The sequence below is a fragment of the Podarcis tiliguerta genome (genome assembly GCF_965153285.1).
Source record: "Podarcis tiliguerta genome assembly, chromosome: 2".
Classification (NCBI taxonomy): domain Eukaryota; kingdom Metazoa; phylum Chordata; class Lepidosauria; order Squamata; family Lacertidae; genus Podarcis; species Podarcis tiliguerta.
The window spans coordinates 62,789,238-62,811,143 of NC_139535.1; the positions used below are offsets into that span (position 1 = coordinate 62,789,238).

General features: G+C 42.1%; 1 protein-coding gene across 4 annotated transcripts in view; it reads left to right on the forward strand.

Annotated features, from left to right (window-relative positions):
• ADAMTS2 (ADAM metallopeptidase with thrombospondin type 1 motif 2) overlaps positions 1–21,906 on the forward strand; it is a 331,712-nt gene that overhangs the window by 237,280 nt on the left and 72,526 nt on the right. For all 4 annotated transcript variants that reach the window (XM_083428527.1, XM_083428526.1, XM_083428524.1 and 1 more), the window contains one exon: positions 18,355–18,554. In XM_083428527.1, coding sequence (XP_083284653.1) covers positions 18,355–18,554 — 200 coding nt within the window. The remainder of the gene's footprint in view (positions 1–18,354; positions 18,555–21,906) is intronic.

Below are 21,906 nucleotides of genomic sequence, written 5' to 3' on the forward strand. Positions count from 1 at the left end.
CATCTGACATTTATGCAACTTACATGTCCAGTACTAAGATTAGGTCCATCAGTAATACCCCCCCTTTCATTTTCAGTCCTAATTTTTTTTAGGATTTTCATTTAGCTCTCTACAACTGTAATGACTGCAATTATGGTAATTCCCCAATCTTAAATATTTGCTGCAATATTATCCACTTACTTTGTTGATATATTACCATCCCTGCTGTGCTGATGCAACATTGTGTAATTGGCATAGCGCTCAGCCTGCTCAGAAATGTTGAAATGGCATTTGGAATAATGCAGATGGGCCTGTTATTGCTCATACTGTGTTTGCCACCCAGCCCTCACTTGTACACTTATCCTGATGGAAGGAGAGAAGGGCCTAAGCCATTGAACTAGAGCAGGCATAGGCAAACTCAGCCCTCCAGATGTTTGGGGACTACAACTGCCATCATCCCTGACCACTGGTCCTGTTAGCTAGGGATCATGGGAGTTGTAGGCCAAAAACATTTGGAGGGCCGAGTTTGCCTATGCCTGAACTAGGGTCAGAAAGCTTTAGCACTTTATTATGGTACTGCATGGAACCTCAGTTTAAATTTCATTTCCAGGTACTTGCAGAAAAGGATTGCCCCACAGCGCTAAAGGGTTCTAGTGTGGAAGTAACATTCATATGTAATGATGGAATAGTTGAGTATTTGTTTGGAATACAGAATTCAGTGATAAAGGAAAGCCTTTGTGCTGACTGCACACGAGGCATGGAAAGCCCTTTTGCTGTCTCTTTTATGTTGCCAGCATCCTCTCTGAGGAAAGGGACATTCAGAGTTTAGAGGTTTGAATATCTGTGCATATATCTATCAGTCTATTTAATTTCTTTTCATATTTTTTTTATCCCTCATGGAACCTAAGGTGGCATATTATGTGGTTCCCAGGTGGTCATCCATCCAGGCACTGATCAGACCCAAACCTGCTTAGCTTCAGCAAAATGTTGAGATGGATGGGCTTTGTGTCCCATTAAGTTAAGTGCACCTTGGGATGACTATCTTAGCCTAGCAACCCAGAATCCAGAACCAGCCCTCCTTCAGAGACACATCTCATTTCTGCTGTTTACCAGAGATGATTACTGAAACTTAAAATGGATAGTTTCTGAACTTGTGTTCAAAACCGGTTCTGAATGTGCGGGAAGCAGCAGAAAGAAGCTTTGTTTGGTGCTCGAGTTGTCTAGGATCACTTTTCTATTTGCAATGTGTGAAGCTGAAATGGGTTTAATGAAAACCCTCTTGTTGCCATAGTATCAACATTTGAAGTTCATTATTTCAGCGAGAGACAGAAAGACTAGTTCGGGCTAATTATCACATAAGATTTCACAAGCGGTCATTTGGCCTGCAGGAATTCTCAGCCTACTTCTGAGATGATCACATCCGTGGTTTTCCCCTAGCTTCCGAGTAACTTCTGCTTTCCCACCCAGCCCTCTGGAGCAAGTCTTGCAGAGGAAGTAGGAAGCTAGAGTGACTCCTGGAGTTGGGACAGGTCCAGGGAGAAAAGGGTGGGTTGGCTATTGAAACATTGGAGAGCCACTGCCATTCATTGTAGACAATACTGAGCTAGACGGACCAGTTGTCTGACTGAAGGGTCTCCTGCACTAGAGGCAGCCATTTAGAAGGAATCAGGCCCAACTGAAATAAGGCAGCATCAGTTTGCTTACATTTCAGATGACACACTTCCGAAGAGAAGGCATTTCTGAGGCATTCATGTGTTACATTCAGAAATCTTGGAAACAAACGACTGAGTGTGACTATCAGATGGAATACGACAATTTGGAGGCATGTTCTTGGGGGGCATCAGCTACTGAGATGTTGCTAGGGATGTGAACAATCAAGTATTTAAATATTCATTAATTCATTTGATCATCACTTAACTCGGAGGCAGTATGACTTAGAATCAAGTTTTAAAACATAAAAAATTATTGACAGCCAACAATATTTTAAAGTATGAAATCAAAACATAAAGCACCAACCTCCATGAGGTGGGTGGGTGATAATTAGCAATCCACAGCAGCACTAACTCAGCTGGATCATATGCTTGTTGTAGATTCAACTTAACATGAAGTCTACACCTGTGGACCACCTGCTTGTGTTACATGCTCTGCAGACATTTTATTTCCTGTATTGTGCTTATGATACAGTTGGAGTCTGAACTACGTTAGATTGGCCTGTGTTAGCCTGAGATTATTTACGGATGCATTGCTTTGTGGCTGGGGACCTGTAAGCAGATGCAAATAACTGTATACATTGGAGAGACAGAACATTGAACACTAGGCTCCACCATCCCATCCCCTGATCCTGTTGGGTTCCACCCCTTGACCCTCCCTAGAGCAGTCTCAAGTTTGTTTTTCAGTAATAAACTGTCCCTAATGTTTTGTGGGCAGTTTATTGTGTGATATTCTTGTTTAACTAGAATATCTAGTTTAGCTGGCCTTAGGTTTGAAGGAGTCATTTTTTAACACACCCACACCCAGTAAGCAAAAAAAATGTGGTTATTAAATTTATGCACACATGTGTTTCAACTTTCAGAGAAAAGCAAAACACGAGGCATTGTACCAAATATAGTCTCATGCTGAAATATCTAAGGTACTGTCATTTTATCACTTTGAAATTGACTTTTTCAGTTTGTGTTTTGTGTTCTTTTGCACCATTGGATCACATTTTTGTTTCAGTATGATTGTCAAGATGACAGCAGCTCACATGTGTAAGTCTGATTACGTAGTTTGCTGCTGGTCTCCATGGCAAATGGCAGAGCCAGGGACCTTGAAGTAGGGGAATGGAAGCTAGAACAATAATGGTGAAACATCTGTGCTTCTTGCGTGTATTGTTTGAAAATCTCTTTTCTTTCAACTCAAGTGTCCTTATGACCACTTCCAGGATTCTGCCGTTGCTGCAATGTAAAGTTCTGGGCACCACAGTTCAAGAAGGACACTGACAAACTAGAACGTGTACAGAGGAGGGCAACCAAAATGGTCAAAGGCCTGGAAACAATGCCTTATGAGGATCGGCTAAGGGAGCTGGGCATGTTTAGCCTGGAGAAGAGGAGGTTAAGGGGTGATATGATAGCCATGTTCAAATATATAAAAGGATGTCACATAGAGGAGGGAGAAAGGTTGTTTTCTGCTGCTCCAGAGAAGCGGACACGGAGCAATGGATCCAAACTACAAGAAAGAAGATTCCACCTAAACATTAGGAAGAACTTCCTGACAGTAAGAGCTGTTCGACAGTGGAATTTGCTGCCAAGGAGTGTGGTGGAGTCGCCTTCTTTGGAGGTCTTTAAGCAGAGGCTTGACAACCATATGTCAGGAGTGCTCTGATGGTGTTTCCTGCTTGGCAGGGGGTTGGACTCGATGACCCTTGTGGTCTCTTCCAACTCTATGATTCTATGATTCTATGATTCTAAAGCAAGGCGTTAATGAAAAACAGCCAGTAATTATACTTAGATATACAGTCTGTCTGGGATGTGGGTGACTGTGGTTTAAACCACTGTGCCGCTTGTGCTTGCCGATCAAAAGGTCAGCGGTTCGAGGCCCCACAATGGGGTGAGCTCCCATTGTTCGGTCCCAGCTCCTGCCAACCTAGCAGTTCGAAACCACGCAATGCAAGTAGATAAAAAGGTACTGCTCCGGCGGGAAGGTAAACGGCGTTTCCGTGTGCTGCTCTGGCTTTGCCAGAAGCGGCTTAGTCATGCTGGCCACATGACCTGGAAAAACTGTCTGCAGAAGCAGACAAACAGAGGCTCCCTTGGCCTGTAAAGCAAGATGAGCACCGCAACCCCAGAGTCATTCGCGACGGGACTTAAATATCAGGGGTCCCTTTACCTTTATACAGCCTTCATAAACTTAGGAGATTCTCTGGAAACATTGAAGTGGTTCAAACCAGAAGCATTCAGCAGAGTTTGATTCCATGCATACAATATTTGAATCTATATAATATATTCAACCACTCCATTCAAGAGAAACTAATGCATTGTCTTTCACTTAAACTGATAGATGTTGCTAATATAAGCCAAAAAGAGCCAGACCTCTTATATTTGTGCTATCCATAATGAAACTGCATCTTGAACTATTCAGAATACTAGAGAATTCCAAGAAACATTGCAAAGCATGAAATTATTCTGCAAGAAAAGAAATTTGGTATTGCAAACATTCATAAATGTTTAGCTCTGCAAGTTGGAGTGGTATGCAATAGACTCACTGATGTAGATTCAACCTACTGTGTTTGTGCTGGGCTCTGTGTTCCACAAGTAGTATGAACTAATAATATATTAGAGATATTACAGTGATGTGACAGTAGAAATTAATGTTGTCATTTATGGAAGGAACTTGTTAACCATCCTTCATAAAAAATAGATTGTATAATGGGTTACACACATTACATAAACAATGCATAAAGCACCATTAAAAATATACAACTTACAACAATGAAATTCCAGATTTCTAAAATGAAAAAACCCACCTCATGAACAATAACATAATAAAACTGCAGCAGTTCATAAGACCCCTAGAACCTCTTATTAGAGGCCCAAAATAAATTCAGTTTGTTGAAGTTCAACAGACTGTATTTGGTCTCCAACTCAGTAATAGCCGTTGTGATGTCTTCCAGATGAACTACAAGTCCCATCACTCTGGCCATGGTCATGCTGATGGGAGTCATAGTCCATGGGCACCATGCTGGATAGCTCTGCTGTAACTGTTATCTTAGGGTGGTGGGGGATTTTCCTTTGAGTCAAATTAGTCAGAAACTCTGAGGTACGTCTATGTTCCTCCATACCATGGGATTAGGTTCATTTTCTCTATCTGGATTGTCTTTATTCAACATATGTAAACAGCTCTCATGTCTTCACCTTCTTTCTGCTTGTTGTACTCCATATTTGGATTTGTAGAGAGATTTTATTCGTTTGACATGAAGTTATATCCAATGGTGGCTTTGCCTTAGAGGAAAGTGCTTCTGCTCACACTCAGGGCACCCAAATTTCACTACTTCAGCCCCCAGTTCTCTTCTGATTCTGCTTCAGAAGGTCATCCAACTCTCAGCAACAGCTTTCAGAGGAGAAATGAGAGGCTTTTAGTGGGGGAAGAGGTTACCAGTGAGAATCAGGTGCTCTGAAGCTAAAGCCACCGTTTAGTACAACTCATGATACAAATGTGAGTTAAATTGCACAAGCTCTGGATGTTACATTAATTCCCAATAGGGGCAGTGGTCTGGGGTTCAATATATATCTAAGCATCACCAATTCATACTCTGGGTTTCATTTCACTTCATATTCCAACAAACCCAATTGACACACTGGGATTCAGTTCATACCCTCTTGTTGATATTTCCCCATTGCCTTGTGTGGCATCCTATTGGTGTTATAGAGGCTCACATGCACCAGTCATTTCCAATACTAAAGGAGAGTGGAGAATAGGTCATTCCCAGTTAGCACACCAGAGCAAGCCAGCCATGTCCTGTACCCCACCGCCTGCATAGGCTGCTATGTCAACTGCAGCAGCACAGCTCTGCTGCCTAGAACAATGATATTAGACTCTCTTGGACATGGTAGTTTGTCTTTGTGATTGAAATACAGCATTAGGAACAAATCTGGTTTCTGTTCCTACTGGCAAGGTGTTTGTTTAAAGGCTGGCTGATCAATGTGAAATATATTCTTGTTTGATATGTGGTTCCCTCCTCCCCCACCTAACAAAACCAAAAGAAAGTTTCAATAAATGGCTTAAGTGCAAGTAATTACAATGGCTCGGTATTCTGCACAAGCAGGAATTAATATATGAGTTGAAAATGTCAAAATAAAAAAGTCAGGGAAGTGAATTGAAAAAGAAAGTTGAACATTAGCTAAAATGAACCTGTTTGTTGGCAGAAGCTCCCCGCAGTATTAAGAAAGGTTAGGAGGGGATATATATTAAGGCTGAATATTTCACATTTAATTAAGATGTTGCATAAGATATCCAAAGTGTCTTGTTCCATGTTGAAAGTGGGACAATTAATATAATGAAAAATTCATATTCATAGCTGCAGGGCTATGTTGTGGGATAATTTATATGCCTAACGTGGTTTTTCCACAGTCACGATTTCAGGAGCCAGACAAGAAACAGGTGTCTTGTGATTCCCCATACCTTCTGGAGAAGATTGTGGGGGTGGACACAGGCAACTCCCGCCCTCCTGCCGTCCCCCTTCATTCACAGAAGCCTCTGGGTGGTCAAAGGACATTAACATATAGAAATTATTACCTTATTTTTTCTTCTTGCTCAGGTCGACTCTATAGACTTACAACTGCATAAGAAATAGCTCTCTTTATCTTCTTTTTTACTCCCAAGACCAGAGACACTGACCTCAGGTCACATCCACACCATGCCTTTAAAGCACATGACTTCCCCAAGAGAATCCTTAGGAACTGTAGTTTCTCCGCTCACAGAATGGCAGTTCTCAGCACACTTAACAAACTACATTTCCCAGGATTCCTTGGGGAAAGTGGTGTGCTTTAAATGTGTGGTGTATATGCAGACTGAGGCAGAAAGAATGATAAGCAAGAGCCCAGCATCATGTTCAGTAAATAGCAAGCTGGTCTGCATTTTGAATGAGGAACAAGGCACACTTATGCTAGGATGTGAACGTGCTGACCAGTTTTGACAGTTCTGCATATTGCATAATGGACAGTAATTTGGAAAATGGCAGGACAGCTTTTGTAGATAATTGCCCCAAACATGTAATGTCACTTTTTAGCAAGGCAGAAATATTCAAGGAAAATGAGATTTGTCTTGCCTAGCTTTAGCTGGGACAGTGCCTTATTCTGTCTCACCTTGGACAAATGCTGGGTTTGCTATAGGCACTGAAGCCTTGGTGTGTGGGTGTGTTTGGAATTCGCTTCTTATAAGGCCTAAGAATATCTACCATTCTTAAAAACACATTGTAACATCTTGCACGAAGAATCTAATAATATTAATAAAAATAAAAAACCCTGACAGCCTTGTTGGCTTTCCTGGCAGGCTATGGACTTTTGGCTCTTTCTGTTTGGCAAACGCAGGCAATACTCCACTATTCTGTGATGGTTTGGGATTTCAGACTGCAGACCAGTTTGTTCCCTGGCACTTGAGACGTTTCAAAGTCATGTTTTCTTTCGCTTCTTATAATTTACAGTGACCGAAATCCAGATGTTCCCTCATTCCTGCTCATGTTCAAACGGTTGACAGGATTTTAGCTTGTTTTCTTTCTGGTTCAGCACCACCGGCACCAGGCCACACAGTCTTGGAGAGATTAGGCCTTTGGAGCCTGAAGCAAAGTTGTTACTTGCATTGACTGCCATTGTTAGTATAAACTGTAGTGTTGTAGGAAGGAAGTCTTAATGCTGAGGGAGCCAGCACAGAACCTGAGTGGGAAAGCAAGATTAAAAGGCAGGGATAGAACTTATTTGAATTGAAAACATTATTCCTGGAACTCAGTGGCCTCAGATCTTTTTCTTGAGAGCAGCACTTGCCCCTCTCTCAAGCCTTTCTCTTGCATAATACTTTAAGGGCCGCTGCCTAATAAAGAGCTTGAAAGGTCAACATCTCAGACTCCAACAGGCTGTGTGATGTGAGCATATATTTGCTTTCCATTCCCATTCTCCAACAGACACATCCCCTGTGCTATGAGAGAGATGGAGACTGATGAGAGTTTCTGTGGAGTCGTGGCTGGAGTGTCAGACCAGGGTTCAAGGCTCCACTTGGACATGAAGCTCACTACGTGACTTTGGGCCAGTCACCAAATCTCAGCCTAACCCGCCTAATAATAATAATAATAATAATAATAATAATTTATTTATACTCGCCCATCTGGCTGGGCTTCCCCAGCCACTCTGGGCGGCTTCCAACAAAATATTAAAATACCGGAATACATCAAACATTAAAAGCTTCCCTAAAAAAGGGCTGCCTTCAGATGTCTTCTAAAAGTCTGGTAGTTGTTGTTCTCTTTGACATCTGGTGGGAGGGCGTTCCGGGGCGGGTGCCACTACCGAGAAGGCCCTCTGCCTGGTTCCCTGTAACTTGGCTTCTCGCAGTGAGGGAACCGCCAGAAGGCTCTCGGCGTTGGACCTCAGTGTCCAGGTAGAACGATGGGGGTGGAGACGCTCCTTCAGATATACTGGACCGAGGCCGTTTAGGGCTTAAAGGTCAGCACCAACACTTTGAATTGTGCTCAGAAACGTACTGGGAGCCAACACTTTCAAGACCAGTGTTATGTGGTCTCGGTGACCGGTCCCAGTCACCAGTCTAGCTGCCGCATTCTTGATAAGTTGTAGTTTCCTGAGGCAGGCCTCACAAATAACCCAGAGATACATTTTAAATAAAAGGACACATTCTACTCATGTAGAAACATGCTGATTCCCGGACTGTCCGCTGGCCAGATATAGAAGGCGATTGGGACAGATCCCGCCCCCGGGCCTTAGTCTGAGTACCCATGTTATTGTGCTTTCCCTGAGAATGGCTAGGATGACAGATCTGTGGATGCTGTGCTTTCTCTCTATTCCAGCAACAGCATCACTGGGTGAGCCTTCCTTTTGCAAGCGTGGCACAGGAATCTCTGCTTGTGCAATAGGGCCCCGCCCAAAATGCTAAGAATGTAATTCTCTGATGGCCACAGGATGAGCTGCTATGTAAACCATTCCACCCCCCACCCCAACCAAGGCAGGGAGAATCACTAGACTATGGGCTTCCCTGGTCCTGTTTAAAGATTAATGTGGTAGTAGATATATAGCCTTGTGACACCTAAAAAGGTAACAGATTTATTATAGCATAAGCTTTTGAGGACTAAAAACCATTACAGCATGGTTGGCAGATTGTGTGCACATGTGTAATGCAACTAAATACCACAATGCAATACAATATGATATTATATGCATGTATATGTATATATATAAAAGGGATGAGGGTGGCCCTGTGGGTTAACCCACAGAGCCTAGGACTTGCCGATTGAAAGATTGGCGGTTCGAATCCCAGTGACTGAGTGAGCTCTTGTTGCTCGGTCCCTGCTCCTGCCAACTTAGCAGTTCAAAAGCACGACAAAGTTCAAGTAGATAAATAGGTACCGCTCTGGAGGGAAGGTAAACGGCGTTTCCATGCGCTGCTCTGGTTCGCCAGAAGCAGCTTAGCCATGCTGGCCATATGACCCGGAAGCTGTACGCCAGCTCCCTCAGCCAATAAAGCGAGATGACCGCCACAACCCCAGAGTCGGCCACAACTAGACCTAATGGTCAGGGGTCCCTTTACCTTTATATGTATATAATATATATATATATAAACATAATAATTAGTGATAACACAATTTTCCTAGGTAAGCTTTGCCAATTTCAGACATATAATGAGAGGCAAATCACTGTTCTAAAATGAATTAGGTCTGCTAGTTCTAGTGCTGAAGGTTATTATTAAAAAAACCACAGTTAAATGTGACTTTCAGCTCAGTAGCAGGGTGTCCTGGGAGACTGAAATACTGTCACATTTGTATCTGAAAGTTGGCATATTTTGGTCTATTTATATTCTTTTTTTGTGTTTCCCTTTTATATATCAGCACATTTGATTCTATTCATTTAGGTCTTAATTAAGGTCATGGATTTATCTCCAGTTATGTGTGTTGAAGTACCTTAGCATATCTAGGATTGTAGGTTGGATCCTGAGAAGAGTGAGCAGAATGATACTTTCCTGGTTCCTCTCCCATACAGCCTCCATTTGCTCCCGCAAAGCCCCTCTTGAGACCCCCTAGAATAGTGTGGGTGGGGCTGCAGGAAAACTGGACAATTGTAAGAATTTGACACATGTTTTGCACAAACAGAAAGACCATTCCAATCGTACAAGACTCCTTTGAATCCAAGGCAGTAATCACCACTATTACAAATGGTCATTATTCTTACCTTTTAGGTGTTTTAGCTTTCCATAGAAAGCATAGGGGCTATTCAGGTGTTCAATAAACATACATATAGGAAAGAGGGAATCATACATTATGCCCATGCTCCCAGTTTCTGTGCATTCTCTTGAAAGCCTGCTTGTGGTTCAAACCACAATGACAGTGCAATTCTTTGCACACTTACTTGGGATTAAGCTGAATTGAACATAATGCCAGTTACTTCCAACATGTATAGGACTGGACTGCAAATCTTAGTTTAAAGGTGACACAAGATCCTTTCCATTTTTTGTTGCTAGTCTAGTATGGCTTCCTCTGTGGGATTGTTGAGTTAGATGATAAGTAGTGTTTTTGTAATAAAGCGTTCAAAGAAGGAAGAAAGTAAAATGATTGACAGGTTCAATAAAAACTTCATCAGCCTCCCATGCTGCAGAAGTCCTATGCAGGGTCTTGCAGGGTGATCATAATACATTCTGTGGGACCTGTGAGGGTTTCTGACACATATTAACCAGAAAGGCTTTATTGATTTTAACTGTTCTGTCTCTCTTTTTATTGCAGAATGTATCAATAATAATAATAATAATAAAGTATAGCACATGCTGTGTTTGCACGGCTTGTTCAAAACCAAAGTGCTCCAACATTGATTCAGCTTTGGAAAGTGGCTCACACCCAATATTTGGGTACAGTAGATCTGTGCTTTGAATTAATTGGTGTAATTAATTGATTAAATGTTTTTGAGCAATTGAAATTCTCCTATAATTAACTGGTGGTGGCCTTCCTGCCTGTGACCCTAGAAATATATGCATCTCTGAGTCTTGAGATACAGAGCTGTAAGAAAAGGGTCTATAATCTTAGCTAGTTGCTTTCTCTTCATCCTCAGGCTCTGCCCAAGGCCAGGGAAAGAGGCCAAAGCACAGGACCCAAAATAGTGAATTCATAACCGGACTTGTTAAGCTGCATGTGGTCAGCCAGCTCCGCATATGGCTGAGAAGAGAGTGCCTGGCTGTGCTTGCTTCTATAAGAACATAAGAAGCTACCTTATATTGAGTCAGACCATTGATCCATCTATCTTAGTGCTGTCTACACTGACAGGCAGAGTTGAAGGCAGGAATTTCCCCCACCCTGATCTGGAGGTGCCAAGGTTGTGTAAAATAGCTACATTCACCTTTAAAGGCAAACTGAATTGAATTCTCTCTCCCCCCCCCCCAATCCCTGGTGGGTGCTGTCACTTACTGACTTGCTGGTATGTTCTGTGCTTATTCCTTGATGCTCCTATTTTATCCTTCAGAGGCATGGCCAAACTTGGCCCTCCAGCTGTTTTGGGACTACAACTACCATCATCCCTAACTAACAGGACCCAGTGGTCAGGGATGATGGGAATTGTAGTCCCAAAACAGCTGGAGGGCCAAGTTTGGCCATGCCTGCAAGTTCAAGCTGTAGCATTCCAAGCTGAGTGGTCTTTTTAGCATTTTTCAGTATCGAATTACCAGCTCAACGATACAGCAATCTAGATTTCCTAAACATGTTATTTTGTTAAAAAGCAGCATTAGTGTTAATTGTAAGGAAAACATTTGTAAGATTTTGGGTTAGTGGTATTCTGAAGTGCTTAAACTGCATAAATTTAAGCAATGTGTTGATGTTTGGGAGGTGTAATAAGAGAGGTAGTGATTTTATGCATAGCTGTTGAAATGAAGGGGATATGTAAGATGACCAGTGAAAACTAAACTTTCAATCCAGTGATTACATATCTAGTTTTTTGAAGGACAACAGAAAAAAATATGATGTGACCTAATTGGAGGTTTGTGATGGCACTATAAAAAGGGGGGAATTGAGGTGCAGATTTCTGTGTGAGAGAGAGTGATTTGGCAAAATGATAACCACAGGAAAAAGAACTGAACCCAAGCAAATCCTGTTTGGATTTGGTGCTTTTTAGCTTCAAAAAAACATGAGCAGGGGAGCATGGTAGAGGTGCACTGTATGGGGAAGGTGGATAGCTTTTCTTCTTCTTCCAAAATACTAGAACCCTCCAGTCAAGCTGAGTGTTGGAAGACTTAGGGTAGACAAAAGGTACCCCTTCACCCATTGCATGGGCAAACTGTGTAATTCCCGCACACAAGATGCAATGTTGGCCATCAAATTGGAAAGCTGTAAAGGGGGATTAAACTTGTGGTTCGAGGACCCCAACCCCCGTGAGGTGGAAATAAACACACAAGGACACGTGGTATAAGGTTTATGGGCAAGGAAAAGGCCACAACTTTATTGGTTACTGCAATGAAAAGGTATTGGCTTAGGCATTGGATGACCACAGCAGAGGGGTTGAACCACCAGTAGATGGAGCCAGTTGATGCCGATCCAACTATAGGCTCACCCATGATGTCACCGGGGGTCGTGCCATGGCCTCCAGCCAAGCAGACATCGGACAGAATACACGACCGCCAGATTCCTTTAACGGAATACCCAAATCGAAGGCGTAGGCGATGGCCACACCTAGCCTTCCCACACAGCATAACACCCAAATCCAATGCCTAACCTACCCACCAATACCACGGAAGTTGTGACGGTTGCTACGAGGTAGGCGAAAAAACCCAAAGGCCTAATGCCACAGGAAAAACTCCTACCAGGCCCCCGGACAACCGGGCGACCAACCTAAGGTCCATAGCAAGGCCAGAGAAAGAACTTAAACCCTGAGCTAAAGGGAGTGGAGGGTGGGTGACTCTCGGAGCGGCGACGACGAAAAGAGGCTGAGGGGGGGCCGGCGCCTGAAGATAAAGGATGGCTAGGCACGCCCCTGCTACGGGCGGCTCCAGGTGGGAGCCGCCCCCTGGGCGGGAGGCGCCGGCCAGGTACACAGGAAGGGGCAGGGGCTCACGCCCCTGCGTGGGCGGGGGTTGGAGCTCCCGCCCACAACCACTCCCCTCCCCTCTGGGGAGGAGAGTCTTTATCATTGACTGCTGTCCATGGTGACTGTGTAGCGCCTCCAGCACCAGAGGTAGTGTGATATGTATCTGAATAGCAGTTGCTGAGAATCACATTTGGGGAGAGTGCTGTTGCACTTCTTTGGGGCTCCCCATAGGCACCTTGTTGGCCACTGTGGAAACAGAATGGCAGACCAGGTGGATCTTCGGCCTGAAAAGCAGGGCTTTTCTTTTTTTTTTACTTTCTTAATACTGTTTTTCCAAGCCTGGTCTGAACCTTTACTTATTCAGATGGTGTTTTGTTCATCTGCCACCTTCCCATTTCTCGTCCCCCCGCCTCCTTTTCTTTCTGCTCTTCAATGCTTATTCCACATGGTTCACGTATCAAGACATTATTTACCCCTTTCTTGTTTCTATGACACACTCGCATAATATGTGCTGCATTATGAAAGCCTCACTTCTCAGCTGTTGCCCTGAGGTCCGGATCAGTGTCACACCCACACAGCACAAGAGAACAAAGCCATATTTATATCCATCTGGCTTCAAAAGCTCCAAATATCCCTGGTTTGCTTTGGACGTCTTTAGGTTTTGGGGGGTTTTTGCATAAAAGGTTTTGGCAACATTTGGGCTTGAAATACTCTCCATTTTAACTCTTTGCAAAATATGACATTTTAATAACAGTTTTGTTTAAAGGCAACCATTCCCCTTACTTGATTTTTTAGTTAACTAGGGACAATAAGGTGAGGTGCACATGGTGGATAAAGTATACCTGGGAACCGCAAATGAAGTGTGGCTGCCTGACATGTGTCCCCACATATTTTAAATTTTTTGGAGATACGTATTTACCCCCTGCACTTTGAGATCTGGTGCTACAAACATACTTGTGGTGAGCTAAGCATCAGTAATAAGTTCAATTTTTTTCAGCCTGTTTTGGAGTGCTGGAGGAATGAAAGGAGAGGCAAAATTCACTTGCCCCTCTTGTATTTCTCCAGCTGCCTTTGTGGAGCTGGTGCTGGCAGCAGAGCTGATCTTGACCACATCGCGCAGCTCTTGGCAGCTACTAGGTGACAGCCACCATTTTGTTTTGACCATAGTGCCCCTGTGAATGACACTACGGGAGGCCATTTCATTGCTCACAGGGGCAACAGAGAGGAACAAAATGGTGGCTACTGAGAGGGGCTCAGTGTGGCCAGAGTTAAGTTCATTCCTCACTTCTGAAATTTTCTCTGAGAAATCACTGAAGCCCCACACATTTTGGTGCCCACAAATGGGGCAGCAAAAAGTGGGGGCTTTCTGTTTAGCCCTGTGGGTGTCAACAGTTATAGCATAATGTATGAATGAAATTTAAAGAATGAGTAATGTTAATAATTAGTCATGGTTCTATCATACATTTCAAATTACTTTTAAATGAAATTTTGAATCTATAGGCATAATATTGGTGAACAGTTTCATCTTCTAACACTTCACCAAACCTTTCCTCTTCAAGGTATTATTAATCTTTTGAAATACAAATAAAACATAAATAATGGTTGAGTAACTTCCATGTCTCAAGTACAAGTTAACCTAAATACATAAATAAATCTAATAGTATAAACAATTTGTATTCAAAAGCAGTTGTTGCCCCCAAAAAGCTATGTTTAATAAGCTTTCTTGTAGCATTTCCCCCCATAAAGTAGATTTTTTCCTGTTATTTTTTTATTGAAGGATTTTTAAAATTGCTTACTTGTTTTACAAGTAATGAATTGTAGTTTCCCTTTTTTCTGAAAAATGAATGCTTCACAGATAAAAGGCTTAATGTATCACATTAGCCTGTTGTAATTCAAGTCTTGTTCTGAGCCTTGGCATTTCATTCTCCTTAAATTGCAAATGAGATTGTTAGGGATGTCACTCAGAATGCCAAAGGGTCACCTATCACCATCATTAAATGTGCTAATTCCCTGTAATTTAATAATGTTTTTTGGAGAATGGACTGAGCATTCAAGTGTCTCATTGGCAGAGGTTAATGAAAATAGTCCTGAACATGTTCACCTTATGAAAACGATACAAAAACTGGATTCACAAAAAAAAAAAAAAAAAAAAAACCTTTTGGATAATAAGATGAGAATGGCAATAAATTCATAGTTTGTGTAGAATCTGATGGAGGATGTGGGAAATCCCACTTTTATGCAATTTTCACTTAATTATATGTTTCTACTTCCATGATGAGTAATTCTCCACTGTGCAAAGTAGCTAATTATTTCAAATACTACTGTGATTCCAGGTAAAATTAAGTATGAATTTTATGGAAGGATGAGAGTATAAAGCAAATTCCATATGCATTCCTATTTTAATTGTTATGTTTCGATTATAATGAAACTCGTTTTGACTTTAAATAAGAGGTGATGGGGTGGGACTTTGGAAAACTGAATTCCCACTTAGGTGAGATCCCCAGAAAGTAACCCCCACGTAGAATGCCCACCCACTTTTTAGTTTTATTTTATTTTAGGGAGAAGTGCATAAAGCTGAATGTTCACAAGTTAAATGTGCGTAAGTTGTGGGCTTACTGTATGTATGTATGTATGTATGTATGTATAATGTTTAGCCCAGTAGGCTTTCACCTCACAGCACCTCACTGGCAGCTCAGTTCGGCTTCCGGGATTTGTCCAATTTCCTTATGCATGATATGCAGCATAAGGTTCCAAGTGCAACCTGTACTGTGAAAAGAGGATTTATGAATTATGAAGAGGCTTACATGGCTTAGAGGAAAATGCAGCTAGCAAGATAAAAGACAAGTAGAGGACATTTAGATACAAAATAAGGAAAAGGTGAGGAAGAATGACGGAGCAAATTTATAATTAGCAGGGAAGAGGGTAGAATTAGACAGTGCAGACAGTGACTAGCAGGCTACTGGTTATTGCTGTGTAGCCAGGGTGGGGGGATGAAATCTGCAGTTGGGCTGTATTAAGGGGGGAATGCAAATGATGGATTTTGACCATGGCTTCCCACCAAGCAGCAGGGAAGCCATTTTAAGCAGAGAACCAAACAGGAATTGAGAACCTTTCCCCTGCCCCTTTCCGCCCACCCAAACCCATCCCAGGTGGGTTCATCTCTGACCTTGGGGCCTGCAGCTGAGTCTTAAGAATCATGCATCGGGTGTCACAATCCTTTAGAAAACTTGGTTCTTTTAGGATGTTCTGTGTGTTTGTTTTATCTACAAAATAAATAAACAAACCCCGATGTCATTAGTCATAAGTCATTCCTCAACAAATGGACCAGCAAAACTTCTGTGGCACATGAGTTTTGCCCTCTGCCCAATGCCTCTTTCCACAAGTCCCTCTGTTCTCAAAAAAACGCTCATCCTTTCACATGTTTTCAGAGGAAGGTTATTTAACATAGAGATTTACTGCTGAAGACAGTGTGGGCAAGATGTTGGGTGTATCTAATGTAGATTTTAGATATTGGCCACTGCATAACAGCAAAGGAATCCTCAGGACCAAGTACAGTAATGTAATCAGAGCTTCCTTCATATATATTATCTTGAGGTCAAAGGATTAAGAAATTGCATAGATTAATTTATTAATAGTTTTCATGTTACCGATTGTAGAGTTCATCTTTTTATGGCTTTTGCAAAAAAAAGATAAAATGATAGAATGAATACAAATCAAGTTTATAAGCATTAGTAACAATCATTTAGCAAGGTATCTGCATAAAATCATTTGCTTCTGTTAGACAAAATATAAAATCTCATTTTAACGAACTTTGGAATTGAAGCCCTCATCTTATCAGTTATTATCTTGGTTATTTGAATTTTTATATTTCATGCTTGCATGATGAAAAGAATTATTCGACTTACATATTTTGAGTCTTACTCTTTAGTGCTTCTTTCCTTCCAGTTCTTGATTTGGCTGGGATAACTTTTACGGCTGTGTGGCCATCACCTGTTTCTAATCATTCATATCTCCAGAACATCAATATTCACATCACTAGAATATCAAGAATGTGTGATCACCTTTGCTTATTCTCATATTGATATTGTAGTTATGTGAATTATCCCACAAAATCCCTATAATGCCGATTGCATTTTCTTAGTCATGCCATTCATCTCCTCCCTCCCCGTATTCCTCACATCTGTCGATAAGCTGATTTTAGAACAACACAGAGATGGCACTGCATTTGTTAGTATAATGGCTCATATATATTTCCAATTCCTAGTATTCTGCAAGTCTCACTGATACGATTGTCTGGGTCTGGGTCTATGTGTACATACACAGGGCAGTATCCATTAAAGTTCACCTTTCATGAAAGGGTGTCAGGCATCCTTCATCTGTTCTGGCGTTTTATTTATTTCTTTAAATATCTATAGCCTGCACTTTTGATTAACAACACAGGTCCTGTACAACATGGGGCAGATTCAGGGTGGGGGGAGGGATGAAGAGAAGCAGCAAGTTCCTTGCACAAACAGGATGTCTTCAGTGGATACAGCAAACAGTGTATGAAAGGAAGAAAGAAAGAAAGAAAGAAAGAAAGAAAGAAAGAAAGAAATGTATGTATGTATACAGTGGTACCTCAGTTTTCAAACGTTATGCATTCCGGAAGACTGTTTGAGTTCTGAAACATTTGAAAACTGAGGCACAGACAGTCACAAAAACAAATTGGTTGCAAGAGAGCTCCTGAGATTACCTGAACACAGATTGATTGCACGTGGAAGCCACGTGGCATGTTCAACTTCTGAGGCGTGTTTGAAAACCAAAGCATTTACTTCCGGGTTTACAGCGTTCGTAAACCGAAATGTTTGTTAACAGAGACGTTCAAAAAGCAAGGTACCACTGTATATGTAGACACATGCGTAAAGGAAACCTATGAAGAAGTCATGCTGAAATATACACTTTTGGTATTGATATCAATTATGCAGATTCGGATTCATGCTGATGCAGTGAAAGAACTCTGCATTTAACCATGTTGCCTTGTCACATAAAAAAATATTTGTAGTATTATAAAGATGAAGAAGCACAAATACCACTGAGGGACTCTGGCTGCATCCCACAGATGTCCATTTTAAGATTTCATATCTATATCTATGTCATCCAGATCTATCTAATTTACTTACTCACCCATCCTGGAGATTACATTGTCATTAGGGCAATTGTTCAGGTGAAAATTTGACCCCACACCGGATTTGAGATCTTACATCAAATTCTCTTCTTACCTTAGCTGAATAAATCCAGGTTTATCCAATGGAACTTTAACAAAATTGTCCCAAGCTTACACGGTGCGATTGCACCTTGCATGCAATTAACTTGCATGATTTCAACCTTACGTGACTGAAATTCTGCAAATTAATTGTGGGCAAGATGGAGAGCTTAAAAACTCTCTTCCTTGCTTGGAAAGTGAGGATGCTCACACGGGGACAGTTCCAAGGGTGCCACCTCAAGAAAGTAACCTCCATTCAAGATGCAATCGTACTGTAAGAGAGGAACTATAATAGGAATTTCTCGTCTTTATGATTAAAAATAATAATTGAGAAATAAAATGTGGCACTTTTAAAAATTAACAGCTTTTCATTTCTTTCAGCGCCTGATCTAAGCAATCTAGACAGCATGGTGAACCACTTGCAAGATGAAATTAGCACCTCCAGGAGGAGGAGGAGATATCCAAGGCATGCGACGGATGACGATTACAACATTGAAGTGCTTCTAGGTGTTGATGACTCTGTTGTACAATTCCATGGGAAAGAACACGTTCAGAAGTATCTTCTGACGCTGATGAACATAGTGAGTAATTTACGAATGTTTAAGAACAGGTCTTGCATGTAGTTATTGCTGTCTCTCATCAAAATAAATACTTCAAACTGTTGTTGTTGTTGTTGTTTAGTCGTTCAGTCGTGTCCGACTCTTCGTGACCCCATGGACCAGAGCACGCCAGGCACTTCTGTCTTCCACTGCCACCCGCAGTTTGGTCAGATTCATGTTTGTAGCTTCGAGAACACTGTCTAACCATCTCGTCCTCTGTCGTCCCCTTCTCCTTGTGCCCTCCATCTTTCCCAACATCAGGGTCTTTTCCAGTGAGTCTTCTCTTCTCATGAGGTGGCCAAAGTATTGGAGCCTCAGCTTCACAATCTGTCCTTCCAGTGAGCACTCAGGGCTGATTTCCTTAAGAATGGATGCGTTTGATCTTCTTGCACTCCATGGGACTCTCAAGAGTCTCCTCCAGCACCATAATTCAAAAGCGTCAATTCTTCGGCGATCAGCCTTCTTTATGGTCCAGCTCTCACTTCCATACATCACTACTGGGAAAACCATAGCTTTTACTATACGGACCTTTGTTGGCAAGGTGATGTCTCTACTTTTTAGAATGCTATCTAGGTTTGCCATTGCTTTCCTCCCAAGAAGCAGGCGTCTCTTAATTTCGTGGCTGCTGTCACCATCTGCAGTGATCATGGAACCCAAGAAAGTAAAATCTCTCACTGCTTCCATTTCCTCCCCTTCTATTTGCCAGGAGGTGATGGGACCAGTGGCCATGATCTTCGTTTTTTTGATGTTGAGCTTCAGACCATATTTTGCGCTCTCCTCTTTCACCCTCAATAAAAGGTTTTTTAATTCCTCCTCACTTTCTGCCATCAAGGTTGTGTCATCTGCATATCTGAGGTTGTTGATATTTCTTCCAGCAATCTTAATTCCGGCTAGGGATTCATCCAGCCCAGCCTTTCGCATGATGAATTCTGCATATAAGTTAAATAAGCAGGGAGACAATATACAGCCTTGTCGTACTCCTTTCCCAATTTTGAACCAATCAGTTGTTCCATATCCAGTTCTAACTGTAGCTTCTTGTCCCACATAGAGATTTCTCAGGAGACAGATGAGGTGATCAGGCACTCCCATTTCTTTAAGAACTTGCCATAGTTTGCTGTGATCGACACAGTCAAAGGCTTTTGCATAGTCAATGAAGCAGAAGTAGATGCCTTTCTGGAACTCTCTAGCTTTCTCCATAATCCAGCGCATGTTTGCAATTTGGTCTCTGGTTCCCCTGCCTCTTCTAAATCCAGCTTGCACTTCTGGGAGTTCTTGGTCCACATACTGCTTGAGCCTTCCTTGAAGAATTTTAAGCATAACCTTGCTAGCGTGTGAAATGAGTGCAATTGTGCGATAGTTGGAGCATTCTTTAGCACTGCCCTTCTTTGGGATTGGGATGTAGACTGACCTTCTCCAATCTTCTGGCCACTGCTGAGTTTTCCAAACTTGCTGGCATATTGAGTGTAGCACCTTAACAGCATCATCTTTTAAAATTTTAAATAGTTCAGCTGGAACACCATCACTTCCACTGGCCTTGTTATTTGCAATGCTTTCTAAGGCCCATTTGACTTCACTCTCCAGGATGTCTGGTTCAAGGTCAGCAACCACACTACCTGGGGTGTACGAGACATCCATATCTTTCTGGTATAATTCCTCTGTGTATTCTTGCCACCTCTTCTTGATGTCTTCTGCTTCTGTTAGGTCCTTACCGCTTTTGTCCTTTATTACGGTAATCTTTGAACGAAATGTTCCTTTCATATCTCCAATTTTCTTGAACAGATCTCTGGTTCTTCCCATTCTGTTGTTTTCCTCTATTTCTTTGCATTGCTCATTTAAGAAGGCCTTCTTGTCTCTCCTTGCTATTTTTTGGAATTCTGCATTCAATTTCCTGTATCTTTCTCTATCTCCCTCGCATTTTGCTTGCCTTCTCTCCTCCGCTATTTGTAAGGCCTCATTGGACAGCCACTTTGCTTTCTTGCATTTCCTTTTCATTGGGATGGTTTTCGTTGCTGCCTCCTGTATAATGTTTCGAGCCTCCATCCATAGTTCTTCAGGCACTCTGTCCAGCAATTCTAAATCCTTAAACCTGTTCCTCACTTCCACTGTGTATTCATAAGGGATTTGGTTTAGATTGTATCTTACCGGCCCAGTGGTTTTTCCTACTTTCTTCAGTTTAAGCTTGAATTTTGCTATAAGAAGCTGATGATCTGAGCCACAGTCAGCTCCAGGTCTTGTTTTTGCTGACTGTATAGAGCTTCTCCATCTTTGGCTGCAGAGAATATAATCAATCTGATTTCGATGCTGCCCATCTGGTGATGTCCATGTGTAGAGTCGTCTCTTGTGTTGTTGGAAAAGAGTGTTTGTGATGACCAGCTTGTTCTCTTGGCAGAACTCTATTAGCCTTTGCCCTGCTTCGTTTTGAATTCCAAGACCAAATTTGCCAGTTGTTCCTTTTATCTCTTGATTCCCTACTTTAGCATTCCAATCCCCTATAATGAGAAGAACATCTTTCTTTGGTGTCACTTCTATAAGCTGTTGTAAGTCTTCATAGAATTGGTCAATTTCAGTTTCTTCAGCACCAGTAGTTGGTGCATAAACTTGGATTACTGTGATGTTAAAAGGTTTGCCTTGGATTCGTATCGAGATCATTCTATCATTTTTGAGATTGCATCCCAGTACAGCTTTCGCCACTCTTTTGTTGACTATGAGGGCCACTCCATTTCTTTTACGGGTTTCTTGCCCACAGTAGTAGATATGATAGTCATCTGAACTGAATTCGCCCATTCCCGTCCATTTTAGTTCACTGATGCCCAAGATGTCAATGTTTATTCTTGCCATCTCATTTTTGACCACATCCAACTTACCCAGGTTCATGGTTCTTACATTCCAGGTTCCTATGCAATATTTTTCTTTACAGCATTGGACTTTCCTTTCGCTTCCATGCATATCCGCAACTGAGCGTCCTTTCGGCTTTGGCCCAGCCGCTTCATCAGCTCTGGATCTACTTGTACTTGTCCTCCGCTCTTCCCCAGTAGCATGTTGGACGCCTTCCGACCTGAGGGGCTCATCTTCCAGCGTCATATCTTTGATATGCCTGTTGTCTTTGTCCATGGAGTTTTCTTGGCAGGGATACTGGAGTGGCTTGCCGATTCCTACTCCAGGTGGATCACGTTTGGTCCAAACTCTCCACTATGACCTGTTCATCTTGGGTGCCCTGCTCGGCATAGTTCATAGCTTCTCTGAGTTCTTCAAGCCCCTTCGCCACGGCAAGGCAGTGATCCATGAAGGGGACTTCAAACTAGGGAGCCCCTATTCCTAGGATGAATATTCCTAG